Source organism: Podarcis vaucheri (genome assembly GCF_965113315.1).
Source record: "Podarcis vaucheri genome assembly, chromosome: 6".
In the NCBI taxonomy this organism is placed as follows: domain Eukaryota; kingdom Metazoa; phylum Chordata; class Lepidosauria; order Squamata; family Lacertidae; genus Podarcis; species Podarcis vaucheri.
In genome coordinates this window covers 77,328,236-77,347,826 of record NC_138764.1, presented here as the reverse complement: position 1 = coordinate 77,347,826, position 19,591 = coordinate 77,328,236, and the positions used below count along the sequence as shown (strand labels likewise).

Below are 19,591 nucleotides of genomic sequence, written 5' to 3'. Positions count from 1 at the left end.
TTGTAGATTCCAGTCTTAAAGGCTCTTAAGGTTAGATGCTAGAGCTAAGGTTAAATCCCTTAGATTTAGCCACATATTTCAAAGGGCCAGCGCTGCTCCATTTAGGGCTCCGCACTGATCCGAAAACCCTAATGTGGCGGTTCCCTGGGCGGCAACGGAGCCTGAATTGCAGCTGATGCCCGTTATATCCGGGTCGCCTGAGAAAGCGTGCGGCGGACGGTCAGGTCTGGATCGGGGGGCAGTTTTCCGAGACGCCCTCTCTCTACGCCTTCTCCTTTGGTCAGGGCGGCTTCCGGGCCTGCGCGAAATGAGTCTGGGGTGTTTCTCCAGACGGGGCGTCGCCAGACAAGCGCCGATGGGCCATGTGCCGGCGGGTCCCCCCCCCCTCCCGGGTTTGGAGAGGAGGGTCCGGGGGCGGCTCCGGGGGCGGGGCAGCGGCGGGCGGTGGCTGCTCGCTCGCACGGCTGCCCGTCCGCCCGGCCGGTGGCTTCTCGCTGCGCGTCCCGGCTCCACTCCAGGCAGGCAGGCAGGCGGCGGAGGCGGCGGCGCAGTAGCGGCGGCGGCTAGCCGAGGAATGCGCTGAAGATGGCGGCCGGCCGGAGAGCTCCCAAGAGCGGCTTGCTGGAGCTGCGGGCGCCGGGCGAGCAGTGGCTGCGGGTGCTCGTCACCCTCTCCGACGACTTCTTGAGCGTCAGCCCCAGCAGCAAGGGCGCCGACGAGCCGCTGCAGCCGCCGCCCAGCCCCGTGCAGCTGAATGGCGGCGAGCCGGGCGCCCCTGCCCCGGACTCCCTCGCCAACATCAAGCGCACCGTGCGGATCGTCAAGCAGGACGTCGGAGGGCTCGGCATCAGTATCAAAGGTCAGGGGCGAGGGACGGGACGGGGGGCAAGAGCCAGAGGACCCGGGGGATCGCCAGTTTGAGCAGTTTCGCTCTTTTCTCGCTCTCAACCTGCTGTGCGCCCCGGGCGCCCGGACAGACTTGGGAACGAACCTGCATATCTCTCCAGAGCCGAGTTTGCCTCCGCCGGCTGCGGGAGTGGCTATTTTTGGGCACTCGGCAATCGCCTTGCCCCTGCGGTGGCGGAGATGACACTGGGCAAACTTGAGCCGTGTGTTCGCCACTTCGGGGCTCTTGCAAACATGTCCTTCGAAGTCAGTTTAAAAGGAAAAAAGCTCCGAGGGACTGGGGCGCATAAGCTTCTGGGGGAAGTCTCCATTTCAGTTCTGGTGAAGCGCGAGGTATTAATTGCAACCGCTTCGGGAGCTGCTTAGCTGCCCCGAAGGAATTGGAACAGTGTTGAAGTTGGGAACGTGGTGATAGGGACCTCGAGGAGTCTTGCATTCTTCCTGTAGGTCCAATCTAGGCATCTCACGACCGTGCTAACTGAACGTTTTCTAAGAATTTTATTGCATAACCAAGTGGAGAAGGCATTCTGTGTTGCTCAGAGTTTGCATGCTTCATTGGGAACGCTGGTTAATTAATAAGTGACTTAAAAAAAATAAGACCCTGTGAATTTGTAGTCTGCTGGACCAACATAGCTATCTGATCCTGATACAATCAGTAGCAACATTGTAATCAACACAACATAGTATCAACACAAATGTTTCTTCTCAATTTAGATTGTTGCAGAATGCAAACAGAATTGTATTCAGTGTTACTCCTGCTCAGAGCAGATCTGTTGAAATTGATGAACATTTGTGTTAATTTCAATGAGGCTACTCTGTGTAAAACACAGTTGGAGACAACCAATTGATTAGATTTACAAGACATCAGTACTGCAAAGGCCTTTGACCATATAAGCAACAAAAATTGACTTGGCTGACAACTGAGCTTTGAATCTCAGCCACTTAGTACTGAATTTTATGTCATATCTGAAGAGCCACTTCATAGGATGATCAGTTCCCACGCAGAGATGATTTACAAGTAGGGTAAAAAAAACTTTGGGTGTGAAGTGACCCTGGCCGTGCAGTCTTATACATGTTTACCAAGAAGTAAGTTCTGTTATGCTTACTGGGACTTACTCCCAGGTAAGTGCGTATAGGATTGCAGCCTGAATGGCCTGAAAACTGTGTAGATTAACTTTGTGGCTGTATAAAATCCCAACTTTCTAGTAATGGGACTGCTCAGTGCTCAGGTGTGCACTTTGGCTTCAGAAACTTTCAACACCCATGTGTGTGCTTTACAGACACATTATGAACAGTTCTTTCAAACGGAAGAGGTCATTTGTCTGATAATACCAAGCAAACTGTCCACTACTTACTCGCAACTACACAAGCTCAGCTTTGTATATGCAATATTCTCTTACTAGTTATTAGTTACAAATCTAATAACATCTAGCCAGAGGGTCCCCTACCCCACCTTAAGAACTGGGTAGTGTTCTTTGCAACCCTAGAAATGCCACGCAAGTGGAAATTCTGGGAGGCCTGAAGTTAGTTCTGGCGGCATTTTTAGCGCAACTGACTACATGTGCTGTGTGAGTTGATGCAAAGCTTTGTCCTCCATCACATACAGCTGCCTTGTCAACCCTAGCCTCTAATAAGGATTTGGGCTGCAAACGTGAACACCCTTACTTTGGACTATGTCCCATTGTATCTCAGTGGGGCTTAACTCTTAAGTAGATGTGTACAGGATTGCACCGTCAAACAGGTAAGGCTAGATCCTGGAAAACCTCTTGTATGATAAATGATGGCGTGAAAATTGAAACTGCAGAGAGATCTAGAAACTCAGACATTTGCCATGTACATTCTTTATTTCTTAGTTGTGTTTTTACTGGTAGAATGCACTCCTGCAGTTGGGCTAGATGGAAGCATACCTTTGCATCAGAAAAGTAGGCCATGTTCTCACATACTTTTTAGTCTAGGGAGTTCATTTCTTGTAGGTCTAGAAAGCAGGACAGGGACACTTTTACAAATCAAATATGCATTCCAGTCACTGGAATTATAAATGTCAAAAATTCAAGTATCACTTGTCAAAAGTGCCAAAGATGTAACAAAGGAAATTAGCATGATAGACGATTCCGTGAGTAATGGGAGATCCATGGGGGCATAAACTTGAAGATTCAGGGCCCTCCAGTTTTTTCCTGCAATGGCAATTATATAAGAAGGAGATTTATGACTACATCCATTAGTAACATTTTTATTTGGCCTTTAAGTAGCAGTGTAAGGTGGAGGAGCCGACATTATTCAGGCTTATGCATCTGATGAAGTAGACTCCAATCTCAAAAAATTATATGCTGCAGTATATCTGTTTCTCTTTAAGGTGCAACAATGCATTTTGTTTTCGTTGCAACCAATGAATGCAGCTGCTGCTCTGACATCCATTTAGCAGCATTAAATGACTTGAAGATCATGCAGGTTGAACTTCATGACTGCATGAGATTTACTAATCTGGATTTCTTGGCAGTGTGGTTGCTTAATGCACAGGTGTCCTCACTTATTATGTTGATCCTTTCAATTAAAAGCTAAAACACAGTATTCGTGTAAAATTTAGACATGCATTTATATCCTTTAAATTAACTTGTGGACCCCATTGTTAAATTACATTATGCATGTAAAATTAGCATGCTATCTTTCTGTCTGAGGGGAGTTTTTTTGCTTTTCAAAATGAGGGTACATTCAAAACATGTAATAACCTTGACTATTGGAGTTTGATCATTGACTCAAAGCTTGTGTTCCTTCAGATATTATTGGATGCAGCATAGTCAGAGTCCAGCAACAGCTGAAGAGCCACAGGTTTTCCACCCTGCTCTTAAAGAGCTACTATTCTGTTTAGCTGGCACAGGGTAGTGACTCTGAGCAATATTCAAGTGCATTATTCTTGAGCTTCATGTCCACAGGACACTCTTCAAATAATTTGAAACTTTTAAAATGTGTTTTTTTTTTAAATTGCAAATAAAAATCAGCATTTTTTCCACTGAAGCTAGTGGCTGTTAGTGTTGATTCATTGGCCCCTAATGTCTTAGGAGATGGGATATTTTGGCATATAAATCTTTGGAATAAATTCATAATTCATTTATATGTTGCCCATAGCTTGGTACATTTGATTGCTGCAAACTACAGGGCACCTGTATGCAGCTGTTGCTGATCCTTTGATCTATAAACAAAGTAATATAATTGTAGAATTGGTCCATGGGGCACAGTCTAGAGTGATAATCTTATAAAATACTGTGCAATATGGCATCTCATAAAATGAACAGGTAACTTCTATCTTCTTTCCTTTTACTAGTGTACCAGTTGGGGGTTTGGAAGCCTTGCAGACTGAATATTTTGTTAAGCCATGTGTTGCTCCTTTCTACAGCAGGACTGGGAACCTGTGGCATTCTGGATGTTGCTGGGCTCCCATCAGCCCCAGCTAGAATGGCCAATGGTTAGGGATGATGGGGAATGCATAGGGTCTCCACTCCTCATCTTCATATTCTTTGAAATGCAACACCTGACTTGTATTCCTTTTCCTGCTTTTACTTCAAGGTGGCCGGGAAAACAAAATGCCCATTCTGATTTCCAAGATTTTTAAGGGGCTGGCTGCAGATCAGACGGAGGCCCTGTTTGTAGGAGATGCCATCCTTTCCGTCAACGGTGGTGACCTCTCTGATGCGACACATGACGAGGCAGTGCAAGCACTGAAGAAGACTGGCAAGGAAGTGGTCTTGGAAGGTAAGCAGGCTGTATTGCGGATGGGCTGAGAGGTTGAGGATCCCTGCCCTTTTCACTTCTGAACTTTTACTAACAGGATCCTTGGTTCACTCTGTTCCTGTGCAGTGCACAGGTGAATAATTTTCCCAGTGATGCTCCCCAGGTTAACTGAAGCAAGGGCCAACCCAGAAGTAGAGCATGTGTGGTGGTGACCAATATTTTAAGTTAGTTTAAATTACTAGAATTCCGGGACAAAACAAGTGCTCTATACTACTTGCAATCACGCTAGCACATTTCTGTTCTGTGCCAGGAATGGGGAATCTCTTTCAGCCCGAGGGCCACATTCGCTTGTTGACAAGTGTCTGGGGTCCATATTCCAAAGGCAGAAAGGATGCAGAGCAATGGATGTGACTTTTGTACCTTTGAACAGGAGTCTGTTTTTCAGCTAAGGAAAAGTCTGAGCTTTCTGTACACACTGCCACACATCTCTCCATCCAGATGGTACCTTGGTTCTTAAACTTAACCCGTTCCAGAAGTCTCTTCCAAAACCAACTTTCCCATAGAAAGTAATGCAAAATGGATTAATCCGTTCCAGAGTTTTAAAAACAACCCCTAAAACAGCAATTTAACATGGATTGTACTATCTAACGAGACCATGGATCCATAAAATGAAAGTAATAATCGATGTACTGTACTATCAAATAAATAAGACAGTATTGCAGATGATAAAAAAATATATTATTTTTTCTTACCAGCACTGGTAGTAGTCATTGTTTGGATGGGGGGCTTTTATACATTTCCGCAGTCACACAATCAATCAGTCAGTAGCTGAACTGGGTTCCACACAGTCACAAAAACAAATTAACCGACAAAGCCTCAACAACAAAAAGGCAAAATAAATAGCAAAAACCAAAGCTCCAGATACAGTGGTACCTTGGTTCTCAAACGTAACCCATTCCAGAAGTCTGTTTGACTTCTGAAATGTTCAAAAACCAAGGTGCAGCTTCTGATTGGTGCAGGCGCCCAGGAAACAAAAGCCAACAGCCACATAAGATGTTTGGCTTCTGAAAAACGTTTGAAAACTGGAACACTTCCGGGTTTTTGGTGTTTGGGAACCAAGGCATTTGAGAACCAAGTTACCACTGTATTCCAGCCAGGTAGAAGCACCTGAACATGGCTGGTGAGGGGGGCAGAATCCCAAGGCCTGGATGGAGACTCCTGCAGAAATGTGCCTGGTTCCCAGTCCTGAAGTTTCCCACTCCTGTCCTATACTGTGGCTCCTTTCCTGGCTATGCCAATATGCTTTGCAGAGATACCAGCTGTGTTGGAACACGGAGGCACCCGGGAGAATAGTCTTCACTGGCAGCTTGCCAGGAGCCTTAGGAACAGACCTAATCTGCCTGCAGATTGGAATACTGGTCCCAGATAAAAACACACGAATGTGCCAGCCTATCTGCTCACACTAGAAATTCGTGCTTTTATCTCCCTTAACAGATTAATTGCAGGTGCTTGCTCTGTGATTCTCTCCCCGCCCTTCATTCCCTACAACAAAAATCTGCCGACTCAACATCTTTGTGAGGAAAAAGTGCAACTCTAGGCTATGTCTCTTAAGCCAACTTGAGGTGCAGCCTTTGTTAACTGCCGAAATCCAGATATAGCTCTGGACTCAATTGACGACAGCAGATATGTATTTCTCGTCTCATTTTAGTGATGGTTTGAATCCTGATGCCGCTCTCTAGCTCTGTAACAGTACAAATCATTGTAGATTAGCGTAGCTGGTTGTCCTAAGAGGAGTGAATGGCTACAGTAAGGCGCTTCTATCTCTTTGAAGGCAGGACAAGATCCCAAGTAGAACCGAGATTACCTTTATGTAGAAACATATTGAAAATCAGGGTCTTGGCTGCTGTTCAGAGCTTTGAAGTAATCAGAAGATTAATCTTCTAGTTAGTAACTTGATGGGGTTTGATTGTCCGGTAATGAAAGAATATATTGTAGCGTCTCTGTTCTGGACATCTGGAGTTTTATTGATTGGAGAATCTGTAATCTGTAACAGTAAAGAGGTGAAGGAGTGACCCTTCTGAGTCTGTGTTTTTTCCAGATGTATTAGTCTGTCTTTCCTATCGACCAGGAGGATAAGTCTGGTATTGGCTTCATTTCTGCAAAGTCCTCTTGTTACCTGAGGAAACCAAAACAGGTTATAGATCATGTTCAGTGGAGATGTGAATTGCCACAAACAGTTGCAAATATCTGAAAAATGAACTCACTGGCTCAAATATATGGGTCTGCTGCCTTTTTCTCTCTTCCCTCCTTGTGTATTGCACATGCCCTTCGTTTTATTTATCACTTGAAATAAATTTTGGCCTGGTTCGCCTGTCACACTGAGCCAAACCATGACTTAGCACAAACATTCCTTGGTTGTTTCATTGCTGCGCCAAGCTGAGCTAAGCTATAGTTTGGCATGGCATGTTGTTTGAACCTGGGCTTGTGGTTTAGCTTTCTCCATGCTGGCCACAAGCTGTAACTAAGGTTCATGCTTTGACTTGTTACTTGTGGCTAGTATAGAGAGAGCTAAACCACAAGCCTACGGTCAGACAATACGATAAGCCAAACCCTGGTTTAGTTCAGTTAGATGCAGCAACAGAACAACAATCAAGGGACGGCCACAACCTCCTCCCTATTTAAACCCCCCCCCCACTTGCATGCTTGCACTAAACCATAGTTTGGCTTAGCCATAATATCCAGACCTTTGTTTAGTTGTCAGATATCTGAGAAAAGTCTATGAAAAGCCTGCATGCAATCAAACAAGGGAAGCACAAGCATTCTGAAGAACGACGATCTTTAAGGACATTACAGTGGTACCTTGGGTTAAGTACTTAATTCGTTCCTGAGGTCCGTTCTTAACCTGAAACAGTTCTTAACCTGAAGCACCACTTTAGCTAATGGGGCCTCCAGCTGCCGACGCGCTGCTAAAGCACAATTTCTGTTCTCATCCTGAAGCAAAGTTCTTAACCCGAGGTACTATTTCTGGGTTAACGGAGTCTGTAACCTGAAGCGCATGTAACCTGAAACGTATGTAACCTGAGGTACCACTGTATTTATTTGTTTGTTGCATTTATATGCCACCTTTCCTCCAAGGAGGTCAAGGCGGAATACATGGTTTCCCTCCTCCTCATTTAATTCCCACATCAACTCTGCAAGGCAGGTTAGGCTAAGGGGCAGTGACAGGCCCAAAATCACCCCATGAGCTTCATGGCCCAGTGTGGGTTTGAACCCTGGTCTCCCAGGTCCCAGTCTGACACACTAGCCACTGCACCACGCTGGCTTTTCATGGAGGATAAGGCTACCTGTGGCTACTAACTGTCATAGTGATGTTCTGCCTCCAGTGCCAGAGGCAATATGCTTCTGAATACCAGTAGCTGGAAATCACAGGAGAGGAGAGTGTCGTTTCCCTCAAGTCCTGCTTGCAGGCTTCCCATAGGCATCTGGTTGGCCACTGTGAGAAGAAGATGCTGGACTAGATGGTCCATTGGCCTGATCCTGTGGGGCTCTTCTTATGTTCTTATCTCTACTGGATGGGTCTGATGTGAGTCGTAGACCAAACAATTAATGGACACTAGATTGGGGAAGGATGATATAGAATAGTTGGCTCACTCATTGTTGCTGCCCCTACAGTTGTGGACCTGAGGTTTAGAAATTGTGGCCAGCTTCAAACCATGTTTTTGAAAAGCCAACTTTCCATTGTGTATAGCTTTAGGGTGGTCTTTGGTACTCGTCCTACTCAAGGGGAGACCCACTGAAGTCAATGGACATGGCAAACTTAGGTTTGTTCGTTTCAGTAGGTCAACTCTTGAGTTGCAATTAGTTCATTTCCACCATAAGGTTTGTAGAAAGAGGGGAAAGTCTTTTTCTAACTTAAAGGATCGTGTTGCTTGCCATAACAGCTCTCAATATTTAGACTTTTTTTGGTTTTGATCTAATGCTGAATGGTATAATTTAAAAATTCTCAATTCAGAACCCTCTATTCCTTTTATTAGTATTCCTTACATTTAGGGGACTAGTTTATTGTTGCTATGGTGACCAGAATTGCTTAGCAATTATTGGTTTTCTTTGTAATGCTGTGTGGTGCTTGTTTGCTTATACCTCTAAATATTTAAAAAGGGGGGGGGAGTGGTCATTCAATGGATTTCCTGCTAAGCTGGGATGTGATTCTTTGTTGCCCAAGAAAAAAGGAAATTTAATGTAAGAAGAGAGAGACTGGGAAGAATTTCAGCTTGCCAGATAGAATGCTCCCCATCTCCTCTCCCTGCACGCTGTTCTCGGTGTGGGGGAGTCCTCTGATTCCTTCCAGAGCCAATTTGGGGTGCATGCAGGGGGGTGAGAGGGGGAGAAAGCCCCATTGTGCTAGTGCAAGTCCTTGAATCCAGCCCATTGGACTGTTTCCAATGTTAGTCCTACTCAGAGGACACCCACTGAAATTAATGGGCGTGACTAATTAAGGTCAACTAATTTCGCTGGGTCTATTCTGGGTAGAGTTTTGCTGGAATCACACCTGGGGCTCCAGTCCTTGTTTGGCCTTGTAGCTCCTTGTGTGTCTCCCTCGTCCAAGGTTTCTCCCTTGGCCTTGCCCTTACATTTCAAGCTCACCGGGAGGGATAAAACGGTGTGTGAGAACAGGGAACACAGCGTGCCACATCCTGAACTTCTTGAAGGAAGGGTGAACAGGACAAAAATAAGACACACGCTGCTAATCCCATTTCCATCAATAGAACCTTTTAATTTGAGATGTCATGTATACCTAACAGTACTTGGAGGCATTCGACAAAGCAATCTGTCTCTGCCTGTGAATATCTTGACAAGTATCTAAAACAGGTCCTTCTCCTATCACAAACCACCAGGCATAGATCCCCTTCTTCCATGGCACTGTCCACTTTGATTATGATGAATAGTCAACTGATGAATGTCCAGGGACTTGAGAGAACAGGATGCAGGACTTGGTGGAATTTGTTCTGGCAGGGCGACATGATGCTCCCTAGCTGTTGTTCAGCTCCTATCATGTCCAGCTAGCATGGCCAGTGGTCATAAGTTATGGAAGTCAGATTTCAACAACTGGAAGGCACCACGTTGGCTATTTCTGACTTACACATTTTTGGTGCTCCCTGGGGTGTTAGTGTGAAGATCTCATAATGTTCCAGGAGGTGGGTGGAGAACTGAGAAGTTGCTGTGTTTTGTTTATTTTGTTGTCTTGAAACTGAGAGCGCGAGGACTAGAAAGGGCAATTTGCAGGAAATTGATCTTTCTGTTTCCACTTAACAAGCAAGAGGTTGCTCCGAAAGGGTCTGCTTTTACACGGGCTTTGAGGAAATCACAACACATTCTTTATTGTATATTGCATTGCGTGGTTGTGGCTCTCCCAAACACTTTCTTATTTGTTTCATTTAATGTAGATTTATGTCAGGTTTCTTATGGCCTGTGGTTGAACAAATAAACTTCTAAAAATGTTATATAATAGCAAATAGAAAAAAAATATATTGTTTTATGTCTCCAGGGCTCTTTTGCTGAAAGGAAACTTAAGTCTGGGAGGCAGCTGGGAAGGTGTGATAGGTTTCATTTAACAGTACCATACTGATAGTGGTCACTTGGCCGTGCTTCAAAAAATTATCTTGAACTACTGGGAAGATATCAGTCAATTGGCATAATCTTGTTGCATGTAGTTAACATTATTTGCACATCATGTTAGTTAATAAGACCACACCTACATGCAATTGTTTGCCACGTTGCATTTATTTTACTGGTAACTTTGTGAGTGTTCTCCAGGGCAAAATACCTCAAGTAAGTCTCTGAAATCTTACAGCTGAAATATCTTTTTAAAGTGGAATCCATTTCTGACCCCTCCCCAGCCTCCTTTTCAGTCACACTTCTGCAAAATAGACAGGCTGTTGCGTAATTAATCAGTTGCCCAGTTAAATCTGCATATAAATTAAGCTGACAATGGGGAACCAGATATCAATGGAATGCTGCTCCCATCATTCCAGACCATTGTCCATATTGGCTGGGGCTGATGGGAGTTTTCGGAAGCTGGTGAACACCTGGAGGTTGACTACCCCTGATATCTCCACCAGTTTGTGTTGGGGCAAGGGGTACTGCTAGTGGGTGGGTGAAATCCTATGCACCCCAAGGGATCATCATGCCCTAAGGTCCACCTCACATGGTGGTTCCCTGCAGCAACTGCTGTTTTCCCAGAACCAGGCCTTAATTTGTGAGGGACACTTGTGGTTTTTATTCCCCTAGGCATCCATTTCAACTATTTGCAGAAGTGTTTGCAAGCAATGCTGGCTCAAAAACCTTGACCATTTTTAAGCTGGACGTGGAGCTGTTTGTGCATCCCTAACAGTTACCTTGGCTGCTCATCACCCTTCCTAAAGAGATCTGTATACATTCTGGGTCTTTGCTAGACCCTTCTGTCTATTTCTCCCATTCTCCAGTTTGTAAGTTATTCCCCTCCCCACCCCTCTCCACTTTCCAGTCTCTGCTGAGTCCAAGCTGATTTTAGCTGTGCTCAGCCGTTTCAGCTGATTAGCTGCGTCTCCCCTCCTCCCTTGTTTTTGCTTCTTCTTTCCCCAAAGCCCACAGAACCACACATAGCTTTGTGGAATGTGCTGCTCTGCCCTGCCGATCTCATTGAGTTTTATAACCTAAAGGGAAACACAAAACCCCTTTCTTTCGGACCTTGCAAGCATTGCTTCGTCAAGCTGCTAACTGGGTACAACACTTTCTTTGTTTCTCTTTTATTTCTTAGGCAAAAAAAAAAAAACCCAACTTTAAAAAAAAGCCCCAAGTTTCTGATCCGAAAGTAAAGTAGAAGAGATTTGGCCACTTAAATAGAATTGTAGAGTTGGAAGGGACCACAAGGGTCATCCAGTCTGACCACCTTGCAAGGCAGAAATCTTTTGCCCAATGTGGGGCTTGAACCCACAAACTTGAGATTAAGTGTCTCATGCTTTACTGACTGAGCTGTCCAGGATGGCTTGTAGGAGGGCTTGTCCTAAATGGCTAAAAACGTTGTGAACCTAGAAAGCTGCTTTATACTGAGTAAGACCACAGCCAATCTAGCTCAGTATCATCAGCACAGGGAGTGAGGAACCTCTGGCATGCCAGACCTCCACATTTTGTCCGCCAGGATACCTGCCCTACACATATGATTTCAGGTATGGGGGCAGGAAGAATCCTGGCTCAGCTGAAAGGGTATTTGCAGTCTTAACACCGCAATTTTCTTGCCAACCCAACCAACCACTGCAGCAAATTTCTTGCTATCAGTATGCCTATTAGTCAGAGCCAGTGTGTGTGTGTGTGTGTGTGTGTGTGTGTGTGTGTGTGTGTACATTGCACAGTTATCCCATAGGAGATATAACTGGACACATGCCCTCATCCCTAAGTGTTGCATCCCTAGTTATGGCATAAGGAAGGAGAGCCTAAGCTGAATGTAACTGTGGTCCTTTGCAGTTCACCTATTCCCTTAGTTGGTGGTGTCTAGTAGATGTGCCACAAATTATACAAGATAGGTATGATACCTCAAGCCCAGCACAGTAAAATGAATGCTGTAAAGTGATCGCACATTCAATAGGCTGTGGTGTTAGGGAGGAAACTCTTCCATTTTGCCTTTAGTTGTCTTTTGGAAACACTCAGTTATGAAACAGTTGTATCAACTTAAAAATGTGAAAAGCCCATCTGATCTCCTGCTATCACAGGCTGTTACATTCTTAGGTGTTGCATAAAGCTCTGTGTGTGTGTGTGTTTTATTTTTTACGTGTTTACTTGGCACGCCTCTCTGGCTGAAGACTTAAGCTCAGCAACAGCCTTCTCCATCTCAAATACTTCCAGCTGTGCAGTTTTTGCATGACTGACCTGTGTATAGTCCTTGAAAGATCCCACCAGAGAAGAGATTGGTAACAAAAGGAAGACGAGGGAAAGTAAGTTAGAGAGCTTGGATGGGAAAAAGAAATAAACAGCTGCGGGGGTTGCAGATTGGACAATCCAGGATGGCAGTAAATGGCGTCAAGCTTCCCACCTAGCTAAAGACTCTGCTGCCTTTGGGCTGGTTAACAACAGCCTGGAGTAGTTTATCAGAAGACCATTAAGAAGAGATGGAAGGACCATCTGATCCGGGATTCTGTTCCTAGAGGGACCAAGCAGATGCTTCTGGGAAGCCCACCAAGAGGAAATGGGCACTTTCTGGTTAATGCAACAGCTATGATGAGTCATACCATCTCTGATCCTGGCAGTACTATGTATTGTGACTAGTAGCCATCAGTAGTCTTGGCTTCCACGAATTTGTAACCATGGGCATATTGATTCTTGCAGCATCTGACCACAGCACACAGCTGTACAATGATGTGTCCTTTACTCATCATTTCCATTCAGTTGTGTGTGTAATAACATTTGCTTCACCACAGGGTTGGGATGCTAGAGACAGGTGCCAGTGGGGGCGCACACGCACATACACAAAGCAGGAAATTGATTTCAAATGGTTCTAAAGTCTGGTACTCTTCAGCTATCGGCTGTTTCCAGGTGCTTCATGAGTATTCAGTAATGTTTGCCAACACTCCTAAATATAAAAGAGGAAGATCTAGGCTTGACAACCCTCGGTCACGCATCAGCTTAGTTCAGGCATTGCATCCAGCCATGGCTGAGGAGGCTGAGCTATACTCTAGTAGCGTTTTGTTTGAATTGATAAAACCACAGTGTGAGCTCAGCCAGCAAATCCGAATTGGAAACTATTATTTGTTCTGCCTGTGGCTTGGCATAATGTTTGAACTGATGAACTACAGCGATCATTCTTTCTCTGGAGGCTGCAGCCTCATGGATATAGGAGCGGGTTTTTTGGAACTTATGAAGCAGAGTGCTGAGAGGAGGGGAAACTAAACCAGATAAGCAGTGCTAACCCATGATTTCCCTCTTGTATTCTTGGAAACTGGGACTGTCGTTTGCATCCTGAACAATGGCTAGTGCAATCTCAGGTTTGGTATGAGGTCTGAATTGAGTAGCCAGACACCTACACATCACTAGAGCATGTTAAAAAAAGTAAAACTAATAAAGTTAAGGTATGTTAATATCCAGATTTTCCCTGATCTGTTCTTAAATTATGTCAGAAATAAAAAGATGTGGACTTTACTATACAAGGTTAAACACTCTGTTAGAGATAGATAGATAGATAGATCATTTATATGCCACTCTTCCTCCCAAAGGAATCCAGTCAATACATCTTAGCCTAACTCACATCACTGGCTTGTTGTGAAGATGAATTGGGAGGGGAAGAACCACATAAACTAGTCTGAGCAACTTGAGGATGGGATATATAAATGTAATAAATCAATAGAAAAAAGGAACAATGATTTGTTGTTAAGTTGCAATTTCATAATAATAAAGCAACACACCAGTAACACACCAGTACCAAAGTAGCTTCGGGTCATGCACAAGTATGCCGTTAACTCTTCTTCTCATTGATTAAAGTTTGCCATCACCCAAAGATCAGCCAAAGCTTGAGATAAATACATCTACCCGTTTAGCTTGCAGACATACTTTTGGGACACAATGACTGTGCCTCCATTTGCTTTTTGTCCTGATCAGTTTACTCTATAGAGTGACATTAAATGCTTAATTTCCATCCTGGGAAGTATCCTAAGCAGTTGAATTGATGTTCTTTGTGAGAGCCTGTTTGCTGTGTTACGGCTTGTATTATCTCCAGAGCCACCCCTATTGATATCTTGGTAATTTATATGCAATCAGTTTAATTATCAGAACCATTCAATATGCCTAAATAAGAAGGCAGTGTGGGATGGAGGAAATCAGTCTTAATATTGAGGATCATTCCTGCCCCCCCCCAAATAGCAGCTGGCTGGTCTGAACCTATGGACGTCTCTTGTAATGCTTAACCCATTGTTATGGCAAAGAAGTATGCCATTTGGAGCAAATCCCCATAAAAATGGATTTATCTAGCGATTGGTTTGAACCATGTAACAATTACCATATGAAGCCTCCTTGTGCCTGTGATTACAACAATTGCTAAAAGCAGTTATGAGGAGCCTGCGGCCCTACCACCCCCGTCACCCCTGAATGTTGGCTGTCTGTTCTTGAGGGATGTTGAAATCAAATAATGTCTGAAGAGACACAGATTCCCCAGTGACTGTAATTCTGCATCCAAGGGCTTTTAGCACACAGCCACGAGTTGATAGTTCTGACAGTGCGTCTTGTAATTGGGCCATGTAGCTTGAATACAGTGTTGCTGGGCAAAGAAATATAGTGGCATGAGCCTTTCCCTTTAGCGGGAGCTGATTTGGATTTGACAGAAGCAGTGATGTGAGTCGGCCCGCACAAGATGGGTGAGAAAGTAAGCGATCGTGCCTCATCTTTTGTGAATCCGAACACGGCTGCTGAGTCTAACTTCAGGCCAAGCAGTTTCTTTCAATTTTCTATTACGGCAAAGCTGCTTCTATAATATTGCTAGAGTTAGCACAGTGGGGTGTCTGCCATCTGCTCTTTATAGCCTCTCATGCTTGTTCTCCTCCAGCCAGCCTCACCCACATGAGGGTTCCTCCCCCCCAACCTTAAACAAAACTGCAAGGGAAGAATATTGCATGCATAGGGAGGCACTGGGATTTGCCTCTTGGACAGCTGCTTTGGACAACTGAAAACTGGCAGTCTTCTCTGGTTTGATCTGTATTTGTGCCAAAGCTTAAAGAAAAGTGACAACACTGATACTGTACTGCCATTTGCTGATATTCCCAGTCAAAACCTCTCAGATGGAAGCTGTCTGAAGCCTTTGCAGAGTTATAGGTTGTGTGAGAGACGAAACGAGGGTTCTGTGTGCTGCTCTTGAGAAGGAAACTCAACCTAAACAGCTCCATGACTTGGCTTTGCCAAGTGGCTCAGGAAGAGGAGGAGGAGGAGGAGGAGGAGGAGGAGGAGGAGGAGGAGGAGAAGAAGAAGAAGAAGAAGAAGAAGAAGAAGAAGAGGAGGAGGAGTTTGGATTTGATATCCCGCCTTTCACTCCCCTTAAGGAGTCTCAAAGTGGCTAACATTCTCCTTTCCCTTCCTCCCCCACAACAAACACTGTGAGGTGAGTGGGGCTGAGAGACTTCAGAGAAGTGTGACTGGCCCAAGGTCACCCAGCAGCTGCATGTGGAAGAGCGGAGACACAAACCCGGTTCACCAGATTACGAGTCTACCGCTCTTAACCACTACACCACACTGGCTCTCCAAGGAGAGTTGCCCCTTGGCTGGGGTGAAACTGTCTGGATAGGTTTAGGTTGGGGGTTTTCTGCCTCCTGTTTTCTCACTCAGCCTGTTAGTCTCTGTGCCAGTTAAAGGGCAACTTGTACATGTGCATATGTTTAAATTAGTTAAACAGTGTGATCCTATCCTTGCCTATTCACAAGTAAGCTACATTCACTTTGCATGGGTTTTACGCCCAGCTATGCCTTTCGACAGGATTGCAGCCAAATATGGACAAGTGGGGGGCTTTATTTTTTGCATTTACACCCCACCTTTTTCTCCAGAGAGCTGAAGGTGGTGAACATGGTTCTCCCCCCTCCTCGTTTAATCCCCACAACAACCCTGTGAAGTAGGTTAGGCTGAGAAGCAGTGGTTGGCCCAACGTCACCCAGTGAGGTTCATAGCCGAGTGGGAATTGGAACCCTGGTCTCCCTAGTCCTAGTCTGACATTCTAACCATGGATAGCTGCCTGGACAAGGAGTACCATTCATAGCCTTGATTCATAAGTATTGAAGAAGCTGGACTGTGTTCACAGTCAGATAAGCTGGCTGGAAGGGAGAATCCCAATCTCTAGTGCATAAAATCATTGAATTGTGGACTTGGAAGGGACAACGAAGGACATCTCGGCCAATGCCCTGCAATGCAGAAATCCTTTGCCCAACATGGGGCTTGAACCCACAACCCTGAGATAGAGAATCTCATGCTCTACCAACTGAGCTATAGAGTATAAAAGCCTGCGTATAAAACAAAGCCATTAACTAGTATGCTTTGGAGTAAATTGCCTGCTGCTCTTGCTGCAGAATGTCCTGAGGTCTTTTGAGAAATTCAGGTTGTAGCCTCTTTTGTTCAGAGGCTGTGTTACAAAGGAAGCTGTTTTATATGATTCCTACCATTGGCCCATATAGCTTGGTGTTGCCCACACTGACTTGCAGCAGCTGTTCCAGGGTTTCATGCCAGAGCCCCTCCCAGTCCTGCTTGGAGATTCTTGGAGATGCTGGGGATTGAGCAGGGCCTTCTGCATGCTAAGAAGGTCCTCCACTCCTGAGCTACTGTCCTTCCTCTTTAGTTTGCCCAAGAAGATGGTGCCCCTTTTTTGCACCACATTTATCTATGAATCCTGGGTGGAACATTGGCCAGATGGTATTTGGTCATGGACATATATGGATTAATAGGGATATTTATGGTGCTCTTCCACCCATTCCCTGCACAATCATAATCTGCGTAATTCTCTGTATAGGTACTGTGTGCACAGCGCAAAATCAGTATTAAGCTTAAGAAAAGCAAACACCCCCTTCAGGTGTGCAGATTAACTTCAGGTGTGGGCAGATGGTGAGGGTGGGGTTTGGGGATGAGTGTGCCAGCTCTGTTTCTCCTTGTCTTTTTCCCCGTTGCCCTTCATGAGTTGGACAGTGACTGTGTGAACGGTGGAGCCTCTTGTGCTCTTGAAGGCTTCCCATGCACATTAGAGTCCTGGAAAATCAGGGTTCTAAAATGCACTGGAAGCCTAAACGAGTAGAAATGGTTCTTTGCTTCACACAAGCTGGCTTCCAACTCCAGGAAGGTGGTGAGAACCACAGCTGGGAGCAGAGCTTGTCGCCCCCTGTCTGCCCCCACAACTTGTGTGCTAAGTTAAACCAAAATCCTTTGTCTCACTGTTTCCTCTAGTCTGGAGGGGCTTGTGATTTTTATTTTTATTTTTTTATAATGCAGAGACTGTTTACCAATGACAAACGCATGCACACCAGAAGTAGCAACCACTCTTCGAAATTTCCTTGCAATGCTCTCTCAAAAAACTATTATCATTCTCCAGCCTGAAGCTCCATTGGGATCTAGCTATTATACCCAGCCTTCCTCAAGCAGGTTCTCTCCAGATGTTTTTGGACTGCAACCCCCATCAGATGGGAGTTGTAGTCCAAAACATCTGGAAGGCACTTGCTCGAGGAAAGCTGAATTAGACCATGTGAGTTTACTCAAGCATTATTTTAAAAACTGGCCTCTTAATCATATAATACCCTCCTTTCCCCCCTTTCTTTCCATTTCCATACTGCTTGGGAGGAGGAGAGAGATTCTTTCAGCAATCCCAAGCATGCTTTGCCGGTTCCTGTGACCACTGCATGTTTTTCCAATTAGCTCAAAAGTTTTCCAGATGCAGCTGAGACCTCGGCGTATCCAAAATGAAATTCACTAAGCTGAAAAATAAGGCTGAGTCAGCTCTTTCTCTCTCTGCAATGTTAATTATGTCAGCCCACACACCACGGAGCCTGACCTCTAACTAAGAGCGACCTCCTTGCCTGTCACGAACCTTATCCACTATTATCAAAACAACTCCTAATGTTCGCTCCTAAAATATCCATGTACATGGTTTGATCCTATCCATTTGCTAATTCTTTCAATAATGTGCTGTGGCACATGATCTTCTTATCGCCAGGTTAGGAACAAGGGTATTGCCTTTCCTGAGCTGGTCAGGTGGAAAGCCATTGATTCACATGAGCCTTGCAAAAATGTTTTCTAGAGTATTCTGGCTGTGGTGTGTGTTCTGTTGCAGTGAAATCATATTATCTGTCCTGCAGCCGTGTTTGAAATGAGCAGATCAGGCTTCTGGAATCAAGCAGCTTCAGTTCATAGTCCCAGTCATCTATTTTGCTTCACTTTCCTTTTTTAAAAAATAAAAAGATTTCCCTTTTTCACCTGTCTAGTGATGGAAATTTTTACTTCCTCCTCTATAAGCTCTTGCCTACTTCATTTGTTTTTGATTATTATTATTTTTAAAAAAAACCCAGACTTTGAGTCAAAGATTTAATGGTTAACCAGGTTGTGTTTGGGACCTGGGGATCTGAATAATTGCCTCCTTTTCCTGAAGGCATGCTTGCACACTTAGATTTTCCCCAGAGACCCCACATCATATTCCACTTCTAGTTAAGCTGCGGTGGGTGAGCATGAGAGACAAGGAACCTTGGTGCTAGTGCTGTGTTTTAGATGCTTTACTATGGAATAGTCTGTCAGTTTCCTCCCCCACTTGTCTTCCTAGGCAGGGTGTAGGCCAGCTTTTGCCAGCTGCACCTGCTGAGGCTGATGGGAAGTGTAGTCCAAAACATCTGGAGGGCACCTGATTGGCAAAGGCAGATCGAGATGCAGTTGCTTCAGTGTGCATTAGGTCTGGGCATTAACTTTCCCCTTCATTGGATTCTGTTTCTGGTTTTGCTGCTTGCGTCTGTTGAGTTTTGCTGATCTGATGCTTTGCTTTCTTTTTAACTGATGATGTATATTTTTATGATTAATTGCTAACCGCAATGGATGGAAAGGCACAGTGAAAAACGTTTTAGCAACATAAAATAAAATGAATGCCTCGCAGGGGTCATATTGCTACACTGGAGAAAGCCCTTTTTCTGTAAAAGAGCATGTTTCAGCTACTTTTCCTCCTCGGTTTTGAACAACTGATGAACCAGCTAACAACGGCTGTGTTTATAACTGTATGTCTGCAAGAGAGCAGAACTTTGCCAAGCTTCTGAATGTTAGTCGCTTCCTAATATTCTGTTCTAATTGCGCAGTTTCCATCTCTTAAAGGTAGGTCAATGTGGGGTGGGATGTAGTTTCATGTTCCCTATATGTCTGAATTTGCATTCTTTGAATAAACTCTCTCTCTAGATATATATATTCATAAAGAACATTTCTGAATTTTGCCAAGGGTATT

At 44.7% G+C, this 19,591-nt stretch overlaps 1 protein-coding gene across 1 annotated transcript in view; it reads left to right on the top strand.

The window, feature by feature from the left end:
- Positions 1-467: 467 nt before the first annotated feature.
- The window catches only part of SNTA1 (syntrophin alpha 1), a 59,104-nt gene continuing 39,980 nt past the window's right edge, over positions 468-19,591 (top strand). Inside the window, exons 1-2 of the mRNA XM_082226202.1 lie at positions 468-859; positions 4,468-4,653. Coding sequence (XP_082082328.1) covers positions 586-859; positions 4,468-4,653 — 460 coding nt within the window. The 5' untranslated portion in view covers positions 468-585. The remainder of the gene's footprint in view (positions 860-4,467; positions 4,654-19,591) is intronic.